Source organism: Mustela putorius, unplaced genomic scaffold (assembly GCF_011764305.1).
Source record: "Mustela putorius furo isolate JIRA1106 unplaced genomic scaffold, ASM1176430v1.1 tig00000224_pilon_pilon_pilon, whole genome shotgun sequence".
In the NCBI taxonomy this organism is placed as follows: Eukaryota; Metazoa; Chordata; class Mammalia; order Carnivora; family Mustelidae; genus Mustela; species Mustela putorius.
In genome coordinates this window covers 15,891,028-15,912,322 of record NW_025421321.1, presented here as the reverse complement: position 1 = coordinate 15,912,322, position 21,295 = coordinate 15,891,028, and the positions used below count along the sequence as shown (strand labels likewise).

At 54.2% G+C, this 21,295-nt stretch overlaps 1 protein-coding gene across 4 annotated transcripts in view; it reads left to right on the top strand.

Annotated features, from left to right (window-relative positions):
* The window catches only part of FAM178B (family with sequence similarity 178 member B), a 110,659-nt gene that overhangs the window by 80,519 nt on the left and 8,845 nt on the right, over positions 1–21,295 (top strand). For 2 of the 4 annotated variants that reach the window (XM_004752921.3, XM_045077764.1), the window contains 2 exons: positions 4,234–4,321; positions 12,462–12,587. In XM_004752921.3, the coding sequence (XP_004752978.1) occupies positions 4,234–4,321; positions 12,462–12,587 (214 nt within the window). Of the gene's footprint in view, positions 1–244; positions 414–4,233; positions 4,322–12,461; positions 12,588–21,295 lie in introns of those variants that run through there. The other 2 variants (XM_045077766.1, XM_045077765.1) reach the window with 2 other exon arrangements.

Genomic DNA, 21,295 nt, shown 5'->3' with positions numbered 1-21,295 from the left:
GAGGCTGGGAAGCAGAGGGCCTGTGTTCCACTTCCCAGCTTTGCTGTGGATTTGGAAAAGTCATTTCCAGGTTTCGAAGTGCCTTAGGCTCCTCTGAGCGCTAATCCAGTGTCCTGATCTTACAGAGGCCCATGGGAGGAGGGGGGCTGGAGAAGTGGGGAGGGTGGCAGGGCTAAAGCGGAGGCCTGGCCTGGTGTGAGCTTACAGAGCTGGAGTTCGTTTCCTTATATGACAGTGGCTGGGATGGCTCCAGTCCCTTCTGCATCATCCTTTGTCCGTCTGGTTTGAGTTCCGGGGAGGCCTTGCTGGGTGGGGTCAGGCAGCTTCTAGGAGAGGAAGAGCCCCTGGCCAACCTCAGCTGGGCCCTCAGGACCCCTTTGCTTGCCCACTGAACAGTTTGGGTGTTATTTGGGGTGAGTCTTTGCGTTTTTCTCCTCCGTAGAGTAAGATCCCCTTCAAAATTAAAAAGCAATCCTGTCCCCAGTCCCTGTGTCCCAGTGTGAACTGAGAGCGCAGGAGCCTGTGTTTTAAAGACAGGGGGGCTGTCATAATGAAAGGCAGTGGGCAGGCGGGGACAGCGATGGGGAGCATGCCACCCTCAGATGTGGGTTCCTTTTCATCCATTCACCCGGTGCTTTTTCTGGTGCTTTTCTTCTTTTCTGGACTGCAGCCCTGTCCCGACCCACCCAGCCTGCCTCTTCCCTTCTGGAACCACCCCAGCTCTGCTCCACTGGCCTGCCAGCACCCCCACCCTCAGGTTGGGCCCCTCCCCACCCTGTGCAGGGTAAAGGAGCTCCCACACAGGCCTGGGTTTCAGATTAATGAAGCCCAGATGCAGAACTTCTGACTCTGACTACAAGTTAGTTTTGGAGCAACAGCACAGAGGGGCCGCTTACCTCCCACTGTGCTCTGGGGCCAGCTGCTGCTGGGGCTCCCGGGGAACAGCTGGAGAGCAGGTCCTGGCTGCCAATGAGATGGAAGCCATGCGGGGTGTGCCCGTGTGCCGTGTGGCCAGGGCTCAGGTACAAAAGGGAAGGTGGGGCTCCCCCTGAGGGGCGAGGGTCTGGCCACGCTCGCAGGGGTCTGGTGTGGGGGATGATGAGGGACTCCTGTTTTCTACGCCATGCCGCTAAAGGAGGCTGTCTCTCGGCAGCTCTCAGAAGGTCAGGTGGGGATGCTGAGGTGCTCCGCAGAAAGGGATCAAGGCTAAAGGGAGACAGGGTCCTGGCGGGCCCCGTGCTGGTTAATGTCAGGTCTTCCTGATCAAAAATGGATCAGGGATGGTTGGCCCCTCCCTGGGTTGCCAGATAAAATACAAACATTGCATGGGGTGTGGTTGCGGGGTAGGGGGGGTCAGACATATGGTAAGAAAATGACTCTTTTTTTTTCCGTAAGAAATCACATTTAACTGGGCATTCTATATTTTTCCTGGCTAAATCTGGCAATCCTGTCTCCCCCTCCACCTGAATTTCTTCTCTGCATAATAGTTTTATTGAACTACAGCCTACAAGCAAAACAGAACCCAGCTCATAGGCACGTGGCTCAGCGGATGGCCACAAGGGGAACACGTGTGAAACCAGCACTTAGAGCAAGAAAGGCAACAGGAGCAGAACCTGCTGGTCACCCCCAGCCATTACTACTACCCAGGCTGCCAACAGCTGCTCTTTGGCCATTTTTGTACTTCATAGGAATTGAATCGTGGACATGTATTCTTTTGAATCAGGCTTCTTTGGCGTGACACTGTGAAGATCATCTGGGACTTTGGGTGTCATTTTAGCTCCCTGTCATTACGAGGAGGATTGAATTGTATCAATAGCGCCCAACCAGGATATGCCTTCTAACGGTGTATTTAAAGTGCACTTCTGTCTTATGTGTGCATGAAGACATGTGCATGCGTAGGTACCGAGGAGGAGGATTGCTAGGTCATGGGGTGAGCACAAGTTCATCTTTTGTTGATCTTGCCAAGCAGTGTCTCGAAGTGGATATACAGTTCGAATTCCCACCGGCTGGATGTGAGCGTCTCTGCGGCCCACACCACCCCCAGTGCATTGCCCCCTTTCTCATGTTCTCCTTTCTGATGTATGGTGGTACTGCCTGCTGGTGCTTTTTTTTCTCTTTTTCATCTGTTGCTTTGCTGATTTTCTTGACAAAGTGCTGAGAACATCAGTAAGGCCTCTGGTTGCGGTACTAGCCTGTCCAGCCCCACAGCGACATCGAGGAGCCCTTCCTACCCCAGTTCCTACCCCAGTTCCCCATTCCTACCCTAGTTGCCTCCGTCATGTGAGGCCTGGGCAGCAGCAGGCCCTGCTCTGGGGAAGTTGCCGTGGAGACTGGACCACCAAGCCTGGAAGTGGCCAGACTGGATCCTGCCTCCCCAAAGTACTTGCTTAGCATTTCCCAGTGCTGCCTGTAGCAGGCTGTTCCCAATGTCCGGTCTTTCAGTTCCTTGTGCCGTCATTCCAGGAACATGGGGGAGAGCGGCTGTATCGTCTCAGCAGTGCTGTGACCTGAGGGCATGTCTCCTCTGAGGAGCTGGTTCCAGCCCAAGTGTCTTCCTTCAGGTTCCTTCTGTTTCCTCTGGCTTCGGGATCTCTCCTTTGCTTCTGCTGATGGCGGCTCTGATTTCTGATGCAGAAACCAGGGACTGTGACCACATCAAGGTCCATGCCAGGGGCTGACGTCTTCTGCCCGTGGGGAACCACTGTGTATGGAGATGCAAGAGAGACATGACCTTCTTGGTAGAGATGAGCTATGGCACGGAGCTTGGGCAAAGGAGAGGCCCTCAACCTTTCTTCCCATCACCCAGCCTCCTCAATCACTGCCGCCCCAGTGTCATCCTCTGGTCTCCATCCCCCTCCTCTTTTCTCTTTCTGCTCACTCTAGTCCTCAAGGACCTGTGGAAATCAGAGCCCTGAACATGAGCATCTGAAATCCCCATCAGAGGTCTTGAGTCCCAAAGAGAAGAGATACTAGCCCCATGAGTGAATCAGTTAAGACTAGTGCTAGGGGCACCTTCCTTTGGCTCAGGTCATGATCCCAGGGTCCTGGGATTGAGCCCCGCATCTGGCTCTCTGCTCAGTGGGGAGCCTGCTCTCTTTCTCTGCCTGCCTTTCTGCCTACTTGTGATCTCTGTCAAATAAATAAATAAAATCTTAAAAAAAAAAAAAAGCTGGTGCTAGACTCAGAAGCCCAGCCCAAACTGACTGAAGCCAAAGGCACTTTATTGGCCCACATGGCCAAATGACCTACTGAATGGTCCAGGGGCTGGGGGCTTCAGGTACAGCAGGCTCTAGGCTCTAGGTATTGTCAGAGCTCTGTCCCTGTCCTCAGTCTCTATTTGCTTCATCCTCCAGGCTCTCCCACAGGGAGGCAGGATGGTCACCAGCAGGTGTAGGATTGCTTCCTGTCAGATAAGTGGCCCTGCTGGACAGGTACACGCTCTGATGATAATTACAACCAGGGCACCTCTAAGTGGCTCAGTCACTCCGACTCTGATGGGCCATGCCTGACTCCTGGGCCCACCCTGGCTGAGCAGCTTCTCTAAAGGAAAGTTGATGCTGGGTGGAAAAAAAAAAAGACAAAGTTTAGCCCCACTTTCCACTACCCTACCCTAGGTACCTTTTCAGCCTACCCTACGTGGGCTGAAAGATTCTAATGCTGCAAAGGACAGAAAAGGCCAAGATCTTGCAAAAGTAATTGAATGTTCCTTATTTCTGTGTATCCTCAGATAAGCATAGATACTCAGAAAGACCAACTCAGAAGAAAAACACTGCTGAGCCAGCCTCTGGAATTACCAGTGACTTTAATTTTTTTTTTTTTCCTTTTGCTCATTTTTCAATTCTACTGTCATTTTTATTGCTTCTAAAATACATGATAGGAGCGCCTGGGTGGCTCAATGGGTTAAGCCGCTGCCTTCAGCTCAGGTCATGATCTCAGGGTCCTGAGATCGAGGCCCGCATCGGGCTCTCTGCTCAGCAGGGAGCCTGCTTCCTCTTCTCTCTCTGCCTGCCTCTCTGCCTGCTTGTGATCTCTCTCTGTCAAATAAATAAATAAAATCTTTAAAAAATAATAATAATAAAATAAAATAAAATACATGATAAATACTATAAACCAGAAGAACAGGGCAAAGTCCTCCAGACAGCACGCCTCTCCCATGAGGCCCCTGTGTGCGCCTCCAGCCCACTCACTCGCAGAGGGTCCCACCCTTCGTCCTTCTCGCTCCTTCCCTCACAGGCAGCTTCGAAGCCAGCTCAGCCTCCTGGTCATTGCCCAGATGCTGGACCAGCAAGAGACGTTTCCTCTCTGGCAAGAGAAGGCCCAGGTGAGTCTTGGCTTCCGCTGCGCAGCATCCCCTCAGCCCAGGAAGTCTGTGGATGAGCAGAGGGCTCCTGCCAAGGCCTGCCTGCTCTTGTGGTTTTTCTCAAAGGTTGGGAGCCTCAGGCCAAGAGAGCCAAGTTGAGGGTGATTTTTTTACTCATTCAGCAATTACTGATTTGTATGCCTACTGTGTGCTAGGCGCTGAGGCTGGAGCAGTGAGGGGTTAGCATGTGTTGCTTGTTTTTGCTTTTTTTTTTTAGTTGTGGTAAAATATGCATAACAGAACATTTACCGTTTTAACATTTTTTGCTGTTTTTTTTTTAACCATCATGACAATTTTAAGTGCAAAGTTCAACCATTCGAAGTGTCCAGTTCAGTGGCTCTGAGTCCATTCACAATGCTGTGTAGCCATCAACACCACCATATTTTTTTTCACCCTCTCAAGTAAAAACTCCATACCCATTCAGTGCTAATTCCCATTCTCTCCTTCCCCGTCCCTGCTTATATTACTTCTTATAGGTGGGGAAAAAAAACAGTGCAAGTGAAAACAAACCCTATGCCCTTAAAATTACTCACTCCTAGTGCCTCTCCTTTTCCAGTGTTAGACATTCTTGGGGCAGCAAGAAAAGTAGAGCTTTGTCTTCTTTCCCCACCCCCCTTCTCTCCAGAAAGCTCTGACCACAGCCTTTGCAGCTTGGGGCCCTGGGGGCAGCGTGGGTCCCAGCCAGCCAAGGGTAGATGATGGGGAGGCTGAGCATGCTGTCACCCTCTCCCCCTAGAAGCTTCCTGGGATCCCAGAATAGTTGCTGGGTACCACCAATCCCTCCAACTCAGCAGCACAAGGGGGACAAGGCAGTCCCTGTGAAGGGCTGTGTGTCTCTGCTTGTAGAAGTGTACTTGGGAAACCTGCGTCACCCCTTGCCCAGAGCGCTGAGAGATCGTTCTGGCACATCCTGGGGCAGGCTGGACAATATTGCTGAGTTTGCAGTGCTGGGATTGCAGAGCGGGAGCTCAGAAAGCTGACTGGTTGTGTTGGCTTTTCCTAGTGGGCTTGGCCTGGCTTTTGCCCCCGCTGCCCTCTTTGCCGTAAATACTTTCTCGAAGGACTTAGCCCAGCTGGAGCTTCTTGTCATTCCCGTTCCTGCTGAAATGTCACCTCCATTCAGAGGCCTTTCCTAACCACCCAAGCCAAAGTCCCTGGCACATCACCCTGTATTAAATGGTTTATCTCCTGACATTTTCTTATTTATTGGGTCAGGGTCTGTATACACACACACACACACACACACACCGGCTGCAGCTCCTTGAGTGCAAGGACAAAATCCTTCCTATTCATCACTGCCCGTCTGCACCTAGCATAGTGCCTGACATACAGGGACTCCAGGTGTGCTTGTGGAGTGAACGAGCCTGAGGTTGAGCCCTTGGAGTGTGCAAGAGGAAGTTCCCTCTTCCCTGGGGAGAGGTGGGGGAGGGAGACATAGCAGACAGACAAGACCGCCTGGTCCCAGAGGGCTCTGGGGGTCAGTGAGCCCCAAGGAGAACAGAGCACGGGGTCAGAGCGAGGGGAAAGGCCAGAGCGTCGCTATCAGGAAAGGCAGGGCCAGCTGCAGGTGGAGGGTCGGGACGGCTGCCCCGCTGCAGTGTTTGGCGGCCACCAGAGAGGGGCTCAAGCATCAGGGCCTGGGAGCTCCCAGCTTCTGGGGCCCAGCCCTGCCTAGCTCCAGGGCTCTCCAGCCATACTAGTCACCCGCATGCCCACCGCACCCATCTATTCAGGAGAGCCCAACTAAGCATTGCTTGTGTGCCCGGCTCAATGCCAGGCTCTGCATCCAGGACCAGGCCTCCGAAGACAGGGTGTGAGCAAGGTGGGCTGAGGTTGCAGTGACTAACACTGCTCAAGGGCAGTGAAGTGGCTTCCAGAGAAGGTGTCCTGAGCCAGGTCTAGGAGGCTGAGTCAGAGCCTGTGTTGCCCAGAGGAGAGTCTGCTGGGGGCCGGTGCATGCCGTGCATGGCTGCAGCAGCCTCCTGGGGCTCTGGGAGAAGAAGGACCAGCCGGGGCCTGCCTGCGACCCTCCCTGTGTGCTTCCCCCATCTCCACTGCGGGCTTGGGGCTGCTGCCAGCACCTCCCAGGTCTCTGGGCTGTAGGGAGTCCCCTTTCCAGTCTGGCCTGTCAGATGGATATTCGCCTTCTGAGGGCCACCACTGTGGCCCCAATAGCCACCCACGTGAAAGCCTACAACGCCCCCTCTCCCAGCTTCTCTATGCGGCCTGCCCTGCCCACGCCACTGCTCTTCCCAGTCCTTGTTGTGGGCCAGCCCTGCTCTCCCTGCGCACAGCTCTGTGCCCTGACCTCCCTGTTTGTATCACATTCCAACCGAAGTGGTGGGAGCTAACATTCTGCCTAGCATGGGCTGTGTGCCGGGGCTGTTCTCAGAGCTTACCTCTCATAGCAGTCCCCAGCAGTGAGGACTGTTACCATCAGACATTTTTCACAGATGGGGAAACTGAGGCAGGCGCTGTTAGGAAACTTCTCAGGGTCATACGGCAGGAAAGCCGTGGAGCTAGGATTCAACTGCAGGGTCCTTGGGCGTCTCTGCAACTTCAGCCCCTTCCTCTGCTCTCACTATGATGAGCCCAGACCATGCCGGCCACTTCCTGCTGAAGGTGCCCTGCTAGTCCCTTGAGCTTTATTCCAAAGTGGCAGCTAGAAGGACAGGGGCTGCGGTTTCTACTTCCTTCATTGATGTGTAAATACTTGATAAACCTTATCAATTGATTGACTATGAAGGGGACCCCAGGGATTGAGAATTGACTCGTCTAGGAGAGGTTCTGGGGTGAGTGCCTGGGCAGAGGCCTCTCAGGACACACCGCTGGGCAGGAGGAGTCCCTGACCCTTGGATGGCTTGGCTCTGTCTCAGGCTGAAGTCAGAGGCCCTACCAGCAAGAGCTAAAGAACTAGAATTTAAGGAATGAGACTTCTGTAGGTGGTCAGGATATAAGCCCCTCCCCACAAGGCCCGCATTTTCCAGGAAAGCCTTGGGTCAGGCCGCTTGCTGTTGTCCTTGGGAATCCTGGCAATATCCCAGAAACAGTAGGGTTTTAGCTTCATGCACCAATGTGCTCTAGACCCTACTCAGAGCACTGAAGATACAGTTCTGAACAGAAATTAGTCCCTGCCTTGTGAAATTCAGTCTAGGGGCAAACGGACAGACACAGGCGCCAAGAAAAAAGTAAATGTTTGCCATACCAGATGATGATAAGGGCTCTGGAGCAAAATAAAGCCAGATAAAGAGGAGAGGGAATGTTGGGAGATGGAGACATTTGTGCACAGAACTAAAAAAGTCAGGCAGGTTTCTCAGGAGAATAGCAAGTGGGCAGATAGAGTTCTTTTAGGTTGGAGGAAAAACAGAAGCCACTGTGGCTGGCAGAAGACTGAGGATGGAGTAGTAGAAGTTGAGGTCAGACAAGTAAGTGGGGACTCAATCCACCAGCATCTCTGGGCCATGATAGTGGCTTTGTGTTCATGCCAAAGTGGAGAGCCACTGGGAAGTTTTGATAAGAGAAACAAAATCTAATTTATAGAATTATTATTATTATTTTTTAAGATTTTATTTATTTATTTGACAGAGATCACAAGTAAGCCGAGAGGCAGGCAGAGAGAGAGGAGAGAAGCAGGCTCCCTGCTGAGCAGAGAGCCTGATTCCGGACTCGATCCCAGGACCCTGAGATCATGACCTGAGCCGAAGGCAGAGGCTTAACCCACTGAGCCACCCAGGCACCCTAATTTATAAAATTTTTTTAAAAGATTTTATTTGGAGCGCCTGGGTGGCTCAGTGGGTTAAAGCCTCTGCCTTTTCCGCTTGGGTCATGATCCCAGGATCCTGGGATCGAGCCCCATATCGGGCTCTCTGCTCCGCAGGGAGCCTGCTTCCACCCCTCTCTCTCTCTGCCTGCCTCTCTGCCTACTTGTGATTTCTCTCCCTCTGTCAAACAAATAAAATCTTTTGAAAAAAAATATATATTTTATTTATTTGGGGTGTCTGGGTGGCTGAGTCATTAAGCGTCTGCCTTTGGCTCAGGTCATGATCCCAGGGTCCTGGGATTGAGCCCCAGGGCTCCCTGTTTCTCCCTCTCCCACTTCCCCTGCTTGTGTCACCTCTCTGGCAGTCTCTCTCTCTGTGTCAAATAATCTTAAAAAAAAAATTTTAGGGGCGCCTGGGTGGCTCAGTGTGTTAAAGTCTCTGCCTTCAGCTCAGGTCATGATTTCAAGGTCCTGGGATCAAGCCCCGCGCCGGGCTTCTGCTCAGCAGGGAGCCTGCTTCCTTCTCTCTCTCTGCCTGTTTCTCTGCCTACTTGTGATCTCTGTCAAATGAATTAAAAAAAAAATTATTTGTTTATTTGACAGAGAGAAAGGGAGTACAAGCAGGCAGAGCAGCAGGTAAAGGGGGACGGAGAGCCAGGCTCCCTACTGACCAGGGCGCCTACGCAAGACTCCACCCTAGGACCCTGTGATCATGACCTGGGCCAAAGGCAGACGCTTAATCAACTGAGCCACCAAGGTGCCTCTAATTTATAGAGTGTTTTTAAATTACTCTGGTGACATGTTGGGCTTAGGCGATTGCAATAATTCTGGTAAGAGATGACAATTGTTTGGCCTGGGGAGATAGTGGAGAAGGTGGTGAGAAGTGGTTGGACTCTAGGTGTGTTTCCCAAGCAGCCAGTGGGACAGGAGATGTGAGAGGAGGGAGACCAGGAGGGCTCTAGGACCAATGCAGCTTGGCAGGATGGAGAAGCCCTTTACCAAGATCAGCAGGACACAGGTGGATCAGGTTTGGAGACCAGCTGGGAGTTTGTTGCTTATCCCAGGCCACCTCTTGCAACATAGCAAACCTCCTTTGTCAAGCCATGGCTTCCAGTTTGGAGTTGGGAAGACATGGGCTTTAAATGGCCGAAGTGCAGGGGAAGAGGGTGTGCATCTCCTAGGGAGAGGCAGTCTTGCCCTGCCCTGCATTCATTCACGGAACAAAGGCTTATGAAACATACACCATGTGCCGGGGGCTGGGTTTGACCCCCCCAGGACTGCAGGGGAACAAAACTGCCCTCTTGGGCCTTACGTTCTAGGGAGGGAATGGGGACAGTAAGAAACATAGTAAACAAGTAAATTACAGAACGCCTCAGGAAGTGGTAAATGTGGTGGACGCAGAAGTCCAAAAGGGGGCAAGGGGATTAGCAGGTGTGGGTGGCATGGGCAGCAGTGTAGACCTGGGGGCCTGGGGCTGGTCGGTGGACAGGGGCAGCTACGTGCATCTGGTCAGAAGGCCCGGTCGGGGTGTGGGCTCCAGGGGACAGTGGGGCTGCCTGAGCCTCACAGACACTTAAGATCCTGGCCTTCTGGGACACCTGGGTAGCTCAGTTGGTTAGGTGTCTGCCTTTCAGCTCAGGTTGTAATCCCAGGTTCCTGGGTTCGAGTCCCAAATTGGGCTCCTTGCTCAGCAAGGAGCCTCCTTCTCCCTCTGCTTGCTGCTCTCCCTGCTTGCACATTCGCTCTCTCTCTGACAGAAAAAAATCTTAAAAAAAAAAAAAAAGGAAGAAGAAGAAATCCTGCCCTTCTCCACTAGGCAGATAGAAGCACTACTGGGGCCTGAGCACAGGAGTGACCAGCCATGTGGCCAGCCGCCTGGCTGGAACTCTCTGGCCTTCTCCTGCCTGCCGGGCAGACAGAACCAGTGGAGGCCTGCCTTCTTGAGTGATCCTTCGCCTCTTGCCTGGAGGTGTCTGTCCTAATGGGCTGAGTGTTTGCAGAGACAGCTCCCAGCGGTGGGGGGGGAGGGGGGGAGGTGCGATGTCAGGCCCTGGCCCTCCCTGCTGGGATGTACACAGTCCAAATAAGCCCTGGTCCGGTGGCGGGGGGCGTGGCTGCCAGAACTGGAAACAAAGGAGAGTGAGCGATCAAGGCGGCAGCTTGCTGCGCAGGGCCCGCTGAAGCTGTTTTCATGGAGAGGAAAAACAGGGGAGCTAGCCGAGCCAGCCAGCGAGCTGCTGTTGCAGCCCCGCCCAGGGCTCCCGTAGCAGGGAGGGTCTAACTGAGGCGAGGCTGCCTGCCTGAGGACAGCTACTGGGGGCGTGGGCTGCACAGCTGTGATCCCCAAGCAGGCAGGGCCCTTTTGGAAACCATCCTCAGCGTTGCAAGGCCTGAGCGAGATGGCACAGCTCTGGTCTGGGGGAAGCTCCAGATGGTGCCTGTCTTCGCCTGGAACCTTCTCTCTTTCCCTGCCTCCTCCTCTCCCTTACTAAAGGGATCAGACACGAGGCCAAGAAGCCCTGGCACCCTTCCAGGAGCCGAGGCCCTAGGCCTGACTCCTAGACCTCAGCCCAGCTGCTCTTGTGGGCTGTCTAAGTCTGTGGCCGGCTGAGATGCTGAGCAGGTGTCTTCTGGTGAGTCAGGGAGAGGAAGCCAGGTGTGCCGGGCAAGGCTGGGCTAGAGCAGGGAGCTGGGCTCCGGGGTTGGGCCTAAACCCTTTGGGCCAGCCTACACCTGTTCCATCTAAAAAGATGGTGCGTCTGTGAACTCCGATGTCTCTGCTCCTTCATCTGCATCCCCCACTCTCCCAGGGTGGCAGGTGGGCCCAGAGGCACCAAGGGCCCACATAGTGCCTGCCTCTGTCCTGACCACAAGTTAGCTCCAGGGCAGCTGAAGGGTCCTTGTTGGGGCTGAACCCAGGCTGCACAAACCAGGTGCAGGGGCTGGGCCAGAAGGAGTGGCTTCCTGCAGACAGCGGGACTCCCTTGGGCCCTGTTCCTGGGAGGGGTGGGGGCACTCCCATTTGTTCAGAGAAGGTCAGCAGCTTACATGGGGGGTGGGGGCGGGACAGCTAGCAGATCAAGGAACAACCACACGCAGTGTGCGGCCCTGGTGGGCAGTCCCCATTCCAACAACACAACAAGTAAGGACACTTTTGAGACAATCAGAGAAACCTGAACGTGGTGTTAGAGCATATAAGGAGTTCTTGGTAATTTTGCTGGGCAGGAGAATGATAATGTGACCATGCTGGGGAAAGAAATCCTTATCCCTTTAGGTGAAAAGCTCTTTATGGGTAAAATGATACAGTGTTTGGATTTCCTTTAAAATCCCCTGGAAGGAAAAGGGCGGGGGCGGAGAAATGGGGGCAGACAGAGTGATGGGGAGCAAGCGCAGCCGGCAGGAGAGGGGGCTGGTGGTTCAGAGCCTCTGCTCTTCTGTATGTCTCTCCAAGCCCACAGCAAGTTCAGGGGAGCTCGGGGCAGGAAGTGTCTGGCCCTCTCTGGGTGCCTTGATTCTTCCAGGCCTGTGGGCTCCCTCCAGGGAAGTGGATCAAATCCCCAGCCTACAGAGCTCTTCTTGGTTCACTCCTTTAAAGGAAGGCTCAGCCTGTGCCAGGCCACATGTGCAAGCGTGACTCTCCTGTCCTGGGAAGAGGCTGTGCTGTTGTCTCTGTAAGGTTTTTCCGACGAGATAAACACAACACCAGGCAAAGTGAGTGTAAGGCAAGGTTTATTAAAGGTTCTCTCCGGTGAAGTTTCAGGGCCCAGGTGAAGGGGAGCCGAGAAAGTTACACCGGGAGGAGGTGGGCACCCTCGGGCGAGGTTCCGCAACTCTGGAAAGCAGAGTGGGGGAAGTCGCGCCCAAGGCAGGGAGGAGGGGGCTTTTAAGGGGTCTTGGGGAAAGCTCAGGGGTCTTTTGGCAAGTTTCCCTTATTTGGATATCCCTCCTGCTCATCGGGATCCCATTGGTCCACAGGAGCCCAGGGCGGGGGTCTCAGGTTCCTGCTTGGGCCTTTGTTCTCCTGTCCGAGCTCAGGTGGTGTGGCGGGAACTTTCGCCATCTTGGTCCTTTGTTCTCCTGTCCGAGTTCAGGTCTTGTGGCGTGATCTTGTGGCGTGAATTTTCGCCATCTTTGGTAGCCCTTCCTGCCAGCCCAACAGTCTCCATTTTGCAGATAGGACCCTAAGGCTCCAAGAGGCCACACAACATACTGGTGAGGGGGGATCCAGGCCATGGTAGCTGGTGGTCTGGCTCCAGAGCCCATGCTCTGACCTACTGGTGCCGGCCAGGTCCCCCAGTATCCCAGCCACCCCTGTATGACAGCATCTCTTCTCCTTCCCAGCTGTTTTTGCTCAGCCAGCTCCTGAGTCTCATGAGGCCATCATCTCTCAGGCAGCATCTGGGCTCTGTGACCTTGCCACCCGGCCAGGAGCAACAGCCAAAGGCCAGTGCTGAGCTAGACCACAAGGTGAGCACCCAGCACCTGCCCGCGTCGGCCAGGCTCGAGGGAAGGCAGGGCCGGCCACACTGCCCGGCCTGCAGGGCCTTCATGCTGCCAGTCCTCCTAAAACCCCAGGGCCTTAAAATTCCAGCAAGCTGTCTCCCTCTGGTGAGAGGAGGTGCTCACCATCCCTGCAGAGCCTGTAATTAGTGCCCTTCATGGAGGCATAGTGGGGCACTGTGTGCTTGGGCATGCACAGCCCCCTGGCCCTGCTCCGGGGTTGTGCTGCATCCTTTATGGTCTGTTAGGGATGTGTTAGCGTGGGGTGCTCTGTGAGCCACACAGCACAATTTAGAGAGATGCAGGAGGTAAATGCTGCTGAGGGAAGTGGAGCTGGGCGCCTTCTCCCTGTTCCTTGTGGTTGCCACTGAGGCTGAGTCCTTGCCCTTGACCTTTTCCCCCAGTTGTTCCTTTTTTTTTTTTTTTTAAGGTTTATTTATTTACTTGAGAGAGAGAGCACAAGGGGGGGCAGAGGGGAGGAGCAGAGAAAGAGGGAGAAGCAGGTTCCCTCTGAGCAGAGATCCCAACATGGGGCTGGGGTTTGATCCCAGAACCCTGGGATCTTGACCTGAGCTGACATCAGCCACTTAACTGACAGAGCCACCCAGGCACCTATCCTCCAGCCCTCTTAACTGACTTTCCAGACATTGCCCATTTCTCCTGTAAGCCCAGCTCTGGCGAGAGTCAGGGACAAAGAGGTACCCCCGAGCCTGCAGGTCGTGTGGTTTGGAATGGGGAAGACTGTAGACCCTGGCGGTGAAGGTCAAGCAGGGGCAGTGGTGTAGGATGTAGGGGCTTCAAAGTGGGAGCCCCAAGCTTGGCTCTGGGAGGTGAGGAGGGCAGGGGGAGAGGTGTGGATCTCAGTGGGCTCCCCTCTCCCTGGGGCCTTGAGGATGAGAAATGGAGATAGAGATCTTTCTAATTTAGGAAAGTAGTTATTCCAAAAGCTCACTTGGAGGTTGGATGTTGACAATCTAGAAGTCCACCCTTTGGGCATTGCTCTGCAAATCAGATAAATGAATTAATTTACTTAATGAACACAAATGAACCATTAAGAAGATATGATAATCCCAGGTGTATGTGCCTCTTTTGGAAAGTGTAGGTAAGGTTATCTTTGAGTTGTGCCTAATGTTAGTGCATTTACGAGACAGCCGCCTGCCTCCCAGGAGAGCCCGAGCCATGTGCATGAACCCATTCTTGTCTCCCAACGACTTCCTGAGAAATGAGCTGGTGCAGAGGCTGCGTTTGGATATTCCAGGGCCTCTAGAAAAGAGATGGGCTTGGTCCATGGGCGGGAAGGGTCTCTGAGCAGAATGCAGTGGGCAGGCCCCAGGCTGGACTGAGGGGAGGAAAAAGGAGAGAAAGAAGGGAACAAGGCTTGTAGCTGATCTGCCCAGTGAAGATTGTGCACTTTAAATACTTTGGAGGCTACTCCTGTGACCACACCCAGCAGAGCTGTGACCACCAGGGCACAGACCTCCACTTGGCTCCTTGCTTTTAGGAGCCCATCTGGTAGCAAATGTCTGTTCCACACCCGGGGAAGAGGATTAAGTGGTCTGAGGATGTCCTTTATTCTGAGCACTGTTCTCAGGCATGTAAAGGAAGCTGTGTCCCCCGGTCAGCTACCATATTGGAAATGACCTCTGTGGCCTGGAAACATGGAGGGTTCAGGGTGGCTTGACAGGGTGTCCCAGAAGCCGAGAATGGGGGCCCCCACCCAAGGCGGTGAAGGAGGCACATGAGGCCAAGGCAGTTCTCTAAGGCCTTTGCTACCTCTCCCGCCCATCTAGGATTGGTTCTGGCCTGACAGGGAGGTAGCCAGGAGCAGAGGAGGGCAAGGGCACTGGCCCGGAGAAGGGGAGAAAGAGGGGCTGGTGCAGGCATGGGGGTCTGCACAGCAGTGGGAAGCGTTCTGCCCCCCTGGGCGGGTGGTGACCAGGCGGGGCCAGGTGGGGCAGATGCTGGGCTCCCACAGCCCAACCCTGCTCCCACCTTGGCCAACTGACTCCTCATTAGGCCAGAGAACGTTTCATCTTCAAAGGAAATCAGGCTACTCACCAGCCAAAAAGAGCAGCGGCGTCACCCGCCCTGTTTTACAGGGAGTGGTGGTCTGCGCTGGGACTGAGCCTTTCATCCCTAGGGCTCAAAGTCTTTGCCTTCCTTCTCTCCAGGGGCAGTGGGGAAACTAAGGCCAGAATGAGCTTGGCCCGAGGCAACCCAGCCTGGAGTAAATTAGGGCTTTCCCAGCCCTTGGGGCGGCTGTGCTGAGCTCCATCCGCCAGGCCCTGCTTACCCCTGTCTGGGAGATTTCCTGTGAGAGGCTGGGTGACAGCCCTCCTCCAGCCCTGCAGATAAACACTTCTGCCAGGCCCCCCTCCCCCTCTGCTCTCCCTACCTCTTCCTTTGCCCCAGGGTGGGGTGGGGTGGGGGGGCTTGGCTCAGTCTCCTCCCTTCCTCCCCTCCCTGGCCTGCCCTCCCTGGGGGCTGGGCGAGCTGCTCTCCCTTGCCCAGAGGTTGACTCTCTCCCCACTGATCCTGTGGCTTTGCAGTTGACCCTTTACTGATGGGTCTTCCCAGCTAGACCGTGGGCACAACAGGGGGGCCTCCCACGGCCCCAGTATATTGGGCACCGGATAAGTGAATGAATGAACACACAGATAAGCACAGTTTGAGTTCCTCTCTCCCTCTCTGAAGTCTCTCCTTCCACTCCATTAGGGCCATCCACTCTCCTTACCCTGTTTCCAGAACCCTCTCCCTCTGCATGCCCTCCAACCAGCCTCTCCGTGTCAGCCCCCTTATCTCTGGAAGTCCTTGTTTTCATGATGGCCATGAGGGTGTATAGTGGAAGCATCTTGTGTTGGAGCATCTTGTGTTGACTTCAGAAGCCTTACCTGCTCACTAGAGAACCAGTTGCAGCTCATTGTTTGCGATTACAGCTAGTGAGATTCCTGCCTGGGAAAGTTCACCACCAAGAACAACAAAATCAGCGAGCTGGTCTGGCTGCGGGATCGCAGGGGGGCCGGGGGGTGGGGGGAGGCTGTGGCGGGGTTGGGGGGTTGCCTGGACTAGCTGGCTGTCCCAGCCTGGTCAGAGCACCAAGTGTCCTAGCAAATCACGGCCGCACTTGTGTAGAATCTAATCTAATCTAATCTAATCTTCCTGGCGAGATGAGAAAAACACTTTGGGCATTTTCAAGTGCTTTTGGTAAAGAAATGGTTGCTCAGCCCTTTGGTGGTTGCTGGGGGCCTTGTGCTCGCCTGGTTTGAGCAGGGCTGTCCTGGGGGAGAATAAACGTCTAAGTCAGAGTGAGACGGACCCTTGAGAGTTCAGCTGAGAGAGGTGGAGAGGATGTGTTAATGCGGGAGGCAACTGCAGAGTGGGCGTCCCAGGGCTTCCCTTGGGTCCTTGGATCCTGTTCTGTAAGAGACCAGTGCGACCCTGGGCACCAGGTGGGAGCCTGTCCTTTTGTCGGCCCTGCAGACAAATGTGTTACTGGACATACTTTGCTACCGTCTCCTCAAAGTGCCCCTCTCAGCCTCCCAACCCAGAAACCAGAAGTTGTGGCTTGCATGAACTGTCTTGGGCCAGATTTTGTCCAGTTGCATTCTGCCCAATCTCAGAGTCTCAGCCTATTCACTTTTATTGCTATTCTTGATGTTTTGGTCTTATTGGACTCACCATTGTATATTCTATTCACCACACTTTCCTGTTGTTACTTGCTTTTCCTCAGGCCGTTTGCTATAATGAAGGAACTTTTTTTGTCCCATGTTTCCCCCCCTGGGGATTCGGAAGGTCTACAGACCCAGGATCTTTACAGTGGGATGGAAGTTTTCCCCCCAGTTTGGTGAAATCTGGGACGTTTGAGGAAGTTAAGCGTCATCTGGGAAGAAAACGGAGGTCCCAAAAGGGGCATACCCAGAGTTGGGGCTGCACTGAGGCACCAGGAGCTGGGTTCCTGTCTCCCTGTCTTCTGGGGCATGTACCCCACATAACCTGCTGAGTGTCCTCATGGGACCCACAGTGTGGGGCCCACTGGGGACTCTGTATCTGTGATGGTCTGTCCCCGCCTCCAGGGGGCCAGTGGTGGGACTGAGCCTGGGGACCTCAGGTGGCTCCCATCAACTTCCTCACCGTTCACACCGAGTGCTCTCTGGCTCTGTGCTTCCAAGGCTTGGGATGGCTTGTGTGTTGGAGAAGTGCGTGTGTAAGGAGTTGGTTTTTATACGGGGGTGGGTGAGTACGCCACGCTTGAGTGATGCTCTGGGGTAAACAGACTGTCCTGCTGCATGAACTCCTTTGCACCTCACCCCTGAGTCTCTGCACATCTTCTACAGAGGCTGTGGGCTTGCCACGCATGTATACACACACATGTGTGTGCACATGTGTGAGCACACGTGCATGTGTGTCTGGATGCGAGCATGTAGGTCTGTGTACATATGTGTTGTGTGTATCTCCGTATATCTTTGTGGTCTGCCCTTGTGTTAATAGAGCTGACAAACACGTCTGACTGCTTTTGCTCCTGCTGGCCTGCCTCTGCGTCTGGTGACCCTGCCAAGAGCCACTGGAGCGACTGGGGTGTGGTTTGGGAGGTTGTGGGGAGTGGGCAGGGAGGGTGCCCTGAGGCCCTGGCAGCTCTGTGCCTGGCTCTGCCTCTCCCGCAGACACTCAGCACCAGCAAGGGGACATAGTCCCTCAGGCTTGGCTGGAGTTCAGGCCCCTTGCCCTGTGTTAGCCAGAAGCCCAGGGGGAGCAGGGGCCTTTCCCTCTCCCCGTACCCTCTGCTGTCTCACCTACAAGTGTCTGTCCTCATTTCTTGCCCCTTTCCCCGTGGTGTCAGGAGAATCATGCCCACAGGACTGGAGACCTTGGTCAGGGCATGATTAGGTGAGTTGGGAAGAAAGGAACTGGCTTGAAGAAACAGAAAATAGATATTCAGGAATCCTGAGTTCCTCCTCGCCTGTGTTGGGTTCCTCCTTCCTTCCTCCAAATTGAGTAATATCAAACATCTTTTGAAATAAACCTCGAAGAGATGGCCTCTGGGAAGCTGACCCCGAGGGGAGATCCACGCACCAGCCCGGGTCACACCCACCTCGGAGGTCCCCAAGCCTCTTCGGGATGGGTACTTGTGAGCAGCTGAAGGCCACTTACGGCCCAGGCCCAGACCCACTTTGTTTGGGTCCCAGGAACTCTGACTTCTTTGCAAATGTGCAAGAGGGCTTGAAGTGACAGAGTGAAGTTGAGGAGGGCAGGCTTGGGTTCGTTAGGCAGCTTCTGAGCCTGTTCTCAGCCGCAGGCCCAGTGGTCCTGGGATTCTTGGGGTACCTCCCCCAGGCACAGCCCTTGCTCCACGCAGGGTGACTCACCTAGCACTGACACTGGCTGGCCTGACAGTCCATCTCTTCCACCTTTGAGTCCTTCTAGACAACCCTGTGATTATCTTCTTCCCAGTCTTACTTAGGGAAAGGCAATCCTAAGGGTCCGTCTCATCACAACCATCACAATAATCACATTCAGCCCCTCTGTCCGTGGGACCTACTTCATCCCCACTGCTTTTCTCCCACACGTCAAACCACACTACTTGATTCCAGGCAGCAGCCATCTTCCCCAGACATCTTTGCTCCTGCTGTTCCTTCTTCCTGGCAATGCCTGGCCTCTCTCCCCTGTCCTTGGATTTCCGTAGTCATTACAGTCTGTTCACCTGACCCATGGCCTGTCCATATGCTGCTTTATGCACCTAAACAGTCGCCTTTGAGGATCGGGTCCAGAGTCTAGCTCAGCAACATCCCACTGCTCCCGCTAAATGGGCGCCCTTGCAGGTACAGCCTTTGGGAGGGACACTTGCCATCTCCCCTGCACCCAGCCCTGCCCAACTTGTCTCTTCTCCCAGGCTATACCTTCTCAGGGACAGCACCTTCTAAGTGCTGCATCTAAGCAGCCTGGGCTCAGCTCCTACCACACACTTAAGGAGGACCAGGAAAGGTGTGTGAAGTCCCTTACTTATTTCCGCAGTTGGAGGAGCAGTTGCCAGGCAAGTTATGGCCTTCTCAACTACTCTTCTGTTCACTGCCTTTTTGGTCCCTTCTCCCCTGTCTTTGCCAGGACTTTGTAGTAACAGAAGCACAGACACACATCTTGGAAGGTTCTAGAATAGCCCATCAGCCTCAGCTGGACCAGGAACTGAGCATCTCCCAGCTCTCTGCATCTCTTGGCTCTGCCTTTTGGTATATTCCCAGGCAGGCTTTCCCTGCTGGTCCTGAGAAACTCCAGGTTTATGTCCTTCCCTTAACAGCCCTAGCCAGGGGGAAAGAAAGAACTTCTATCCGACAGTCCTAAACAGAATCCCAGAGTTGAGTCTCATTGGCTTGGCTCATCTGTAAGCCAGTCAAATCGGCAGGCATACAGTGGCTGGCCCAGGTCACATGTCTTTCCCCAGGATCAGGATTGAAGTCATTGCCTTGGATGGAGTATAGGGAATTGGAGGCTGCGACACTCTGACAAAGGAGGGGCCAGGATCCTGGGCACCCAAAAACCATGGTTGCCCATAGCCTGGTCTGCAGTCATGGGCAACAGTCCGACTTTCCCATGTCCATGGAAGTATAAGGACTGAGTGCTTTCCAGGGTCTTCCCATGCCAGCACACCAGGAGACAGTTCAGGGAGTGAAAAAGATACAAAAGAGAAGAAGCTACTGCTTTTGAGGAAATGGCCTTTGAGAAAGCCATGACTCTCCACGGGCTCTCCAGACTCTGGCAGATGCCCGTGTCCTGTGCCCTGGCTGGTTTCAGTGGTTCCATCCAGCACTGGCACCCACATACTGATGTGCTCGTGCGTAGCCCGTCCTAAATTCTCAAACATTTGCACTGAGAATCTGGTTCTTCTCTGGGTGATCAGCAAAGCTGAGCTTCCGGTCCAGATCTCCCTGGGGTCAGGGTCTCTAGTGCCAGCTGGAGGAGCAGGAAGAGCCAGCTAGTCCCTGCTTGTCATCTCCCCTACCCCCCGCCCAGGTCAGCAGGAAGCCAGAAAGGAAGGGTGGGCTGGGTGGAAGCCCTCTAGCCAAGGTTTGCCTACAGCCCCTTGTTCCTCCCCCCAGAAGACAGGAATGGGTCAGAAGCCCTGAGATAACCTCCCTGCAGCAGGTCCACAGAACTAAAACCCCTCAGCCTTACTGCCTTTGTCCCAGACCCCTCTCATTCCCACCCCTGCCCCGCTGTGCCAGGGCCTCCTCGTTCCCTCCTCATCCTCAGTACCAAGGGCAGGGACTGGTCCCAAAGCTTAGAAGAGAATGTCTTTGTCTGTCTGGAGTTCAGGGTCTGGAGTGTCTGCACTCATCGTCTGGGGATCTGGAAGCATCGGAGCAGGCGGGCTGGGCCTCCAAGGTCCTGCAGCAGGCCCTGTAGACGCTACCCGCCTGGCTGCCCAGCGGGGACCCCAGAGCCAGCTTTCCAGGCAGCAGCTGAGCCAGAAGTCCCGTTTCTGGGCAGACTCTGCCAGCCTGTCTCCCATCACCGTCAGCTGGCCTCATCCGTGCTCCATGTTGAGGGCCCCCTCCATCCCCGTGCCCAAATAGGCACTTCCACTTACAGAATTAAGTGTCTGGCCTTGTAAGCCAGAGGGTAAGTGTGACAGGCCCTCCCTGCCTGTGACATCTTCTCTCCTGCCTCTGTGCTCTGTGCCTTCAGGGACCCTGGGCTAAGGAGAGATGTCGTGTCACCCTCTCATTTCCTAATTATCGGTCATGCATCCTTGTCATCTCCTTCTTATAAGCTCTCACTACCGATGACCTGTCCTGGTCCGAGTCTCTTCCGAACTCCACTTTCTTTGGGCCACAGCCCTCTGCTTGCAGCTTTCATACTGGCCCAAGCCAAGGTCAGGGAGTAACCTTGGAGCAGGAGCAGCTTGAGCAAGGGGAGTAGGTCAGGCAGTTTGCCTATGGGCACAGGGAAGAAATAGCATCCTAGAGATGATGGTAGGTGCCACACTCCAGGACCCGTCTAGACGGGGTTCACCTAGAAAAATGCATCCCCTCTCATCTTGTGTTCTATGACCATACCAGCTGGACAAGGTTTGGCTCTTTCCACCAGACTGAGGCTCTTGGCCTGGGGCCTCTAAGTAGCCCTACCTCAGGATTACTCATTACTCATTATTGTTGTTGTTTGCCCATCCTGTGGTAGAGTACTGAGACCATGCCCTTGGGGCTCAGGCTTGGGGCCCCACTCCCCGTCCTAGGGGCGCAGCCTCATCCTCTCTCTGTCCTGTGGCTAACAGGCCCTTGAGCCTCTGCTGTGCAGTGCAGAAGGACTTGTTCCTTCTGAAAGAGGGTGTCTCCCGTTAAATCCCCTTTATGGGAAATACACACATACATACACACGCAAACGCATGCACACACACACGGAACTTGTCAGCCTTAGGGAGAGAGTACAGACATCTGCTTCAGACCTAACCCTTATTGGAGATGGTCATGTAGTCAGGGGATCTCTCCAAGCTCAGCTTCCACATCTGCTCAAAATGAGAATCATTAGGCCTCTCTGGGAGCCCTGCTGGGTCTGGGCCCTGTGAAGTGGTGTAGATTTAAATTTGATTTAAAAAAAAAAAAAAAGAAAAGAAAAAGAATTTGTGGAGGCCTAGTTCTACCCTTGGGTCTGAAATCTGCCTGGGTAGACAGACTGGGGCTGCTCCA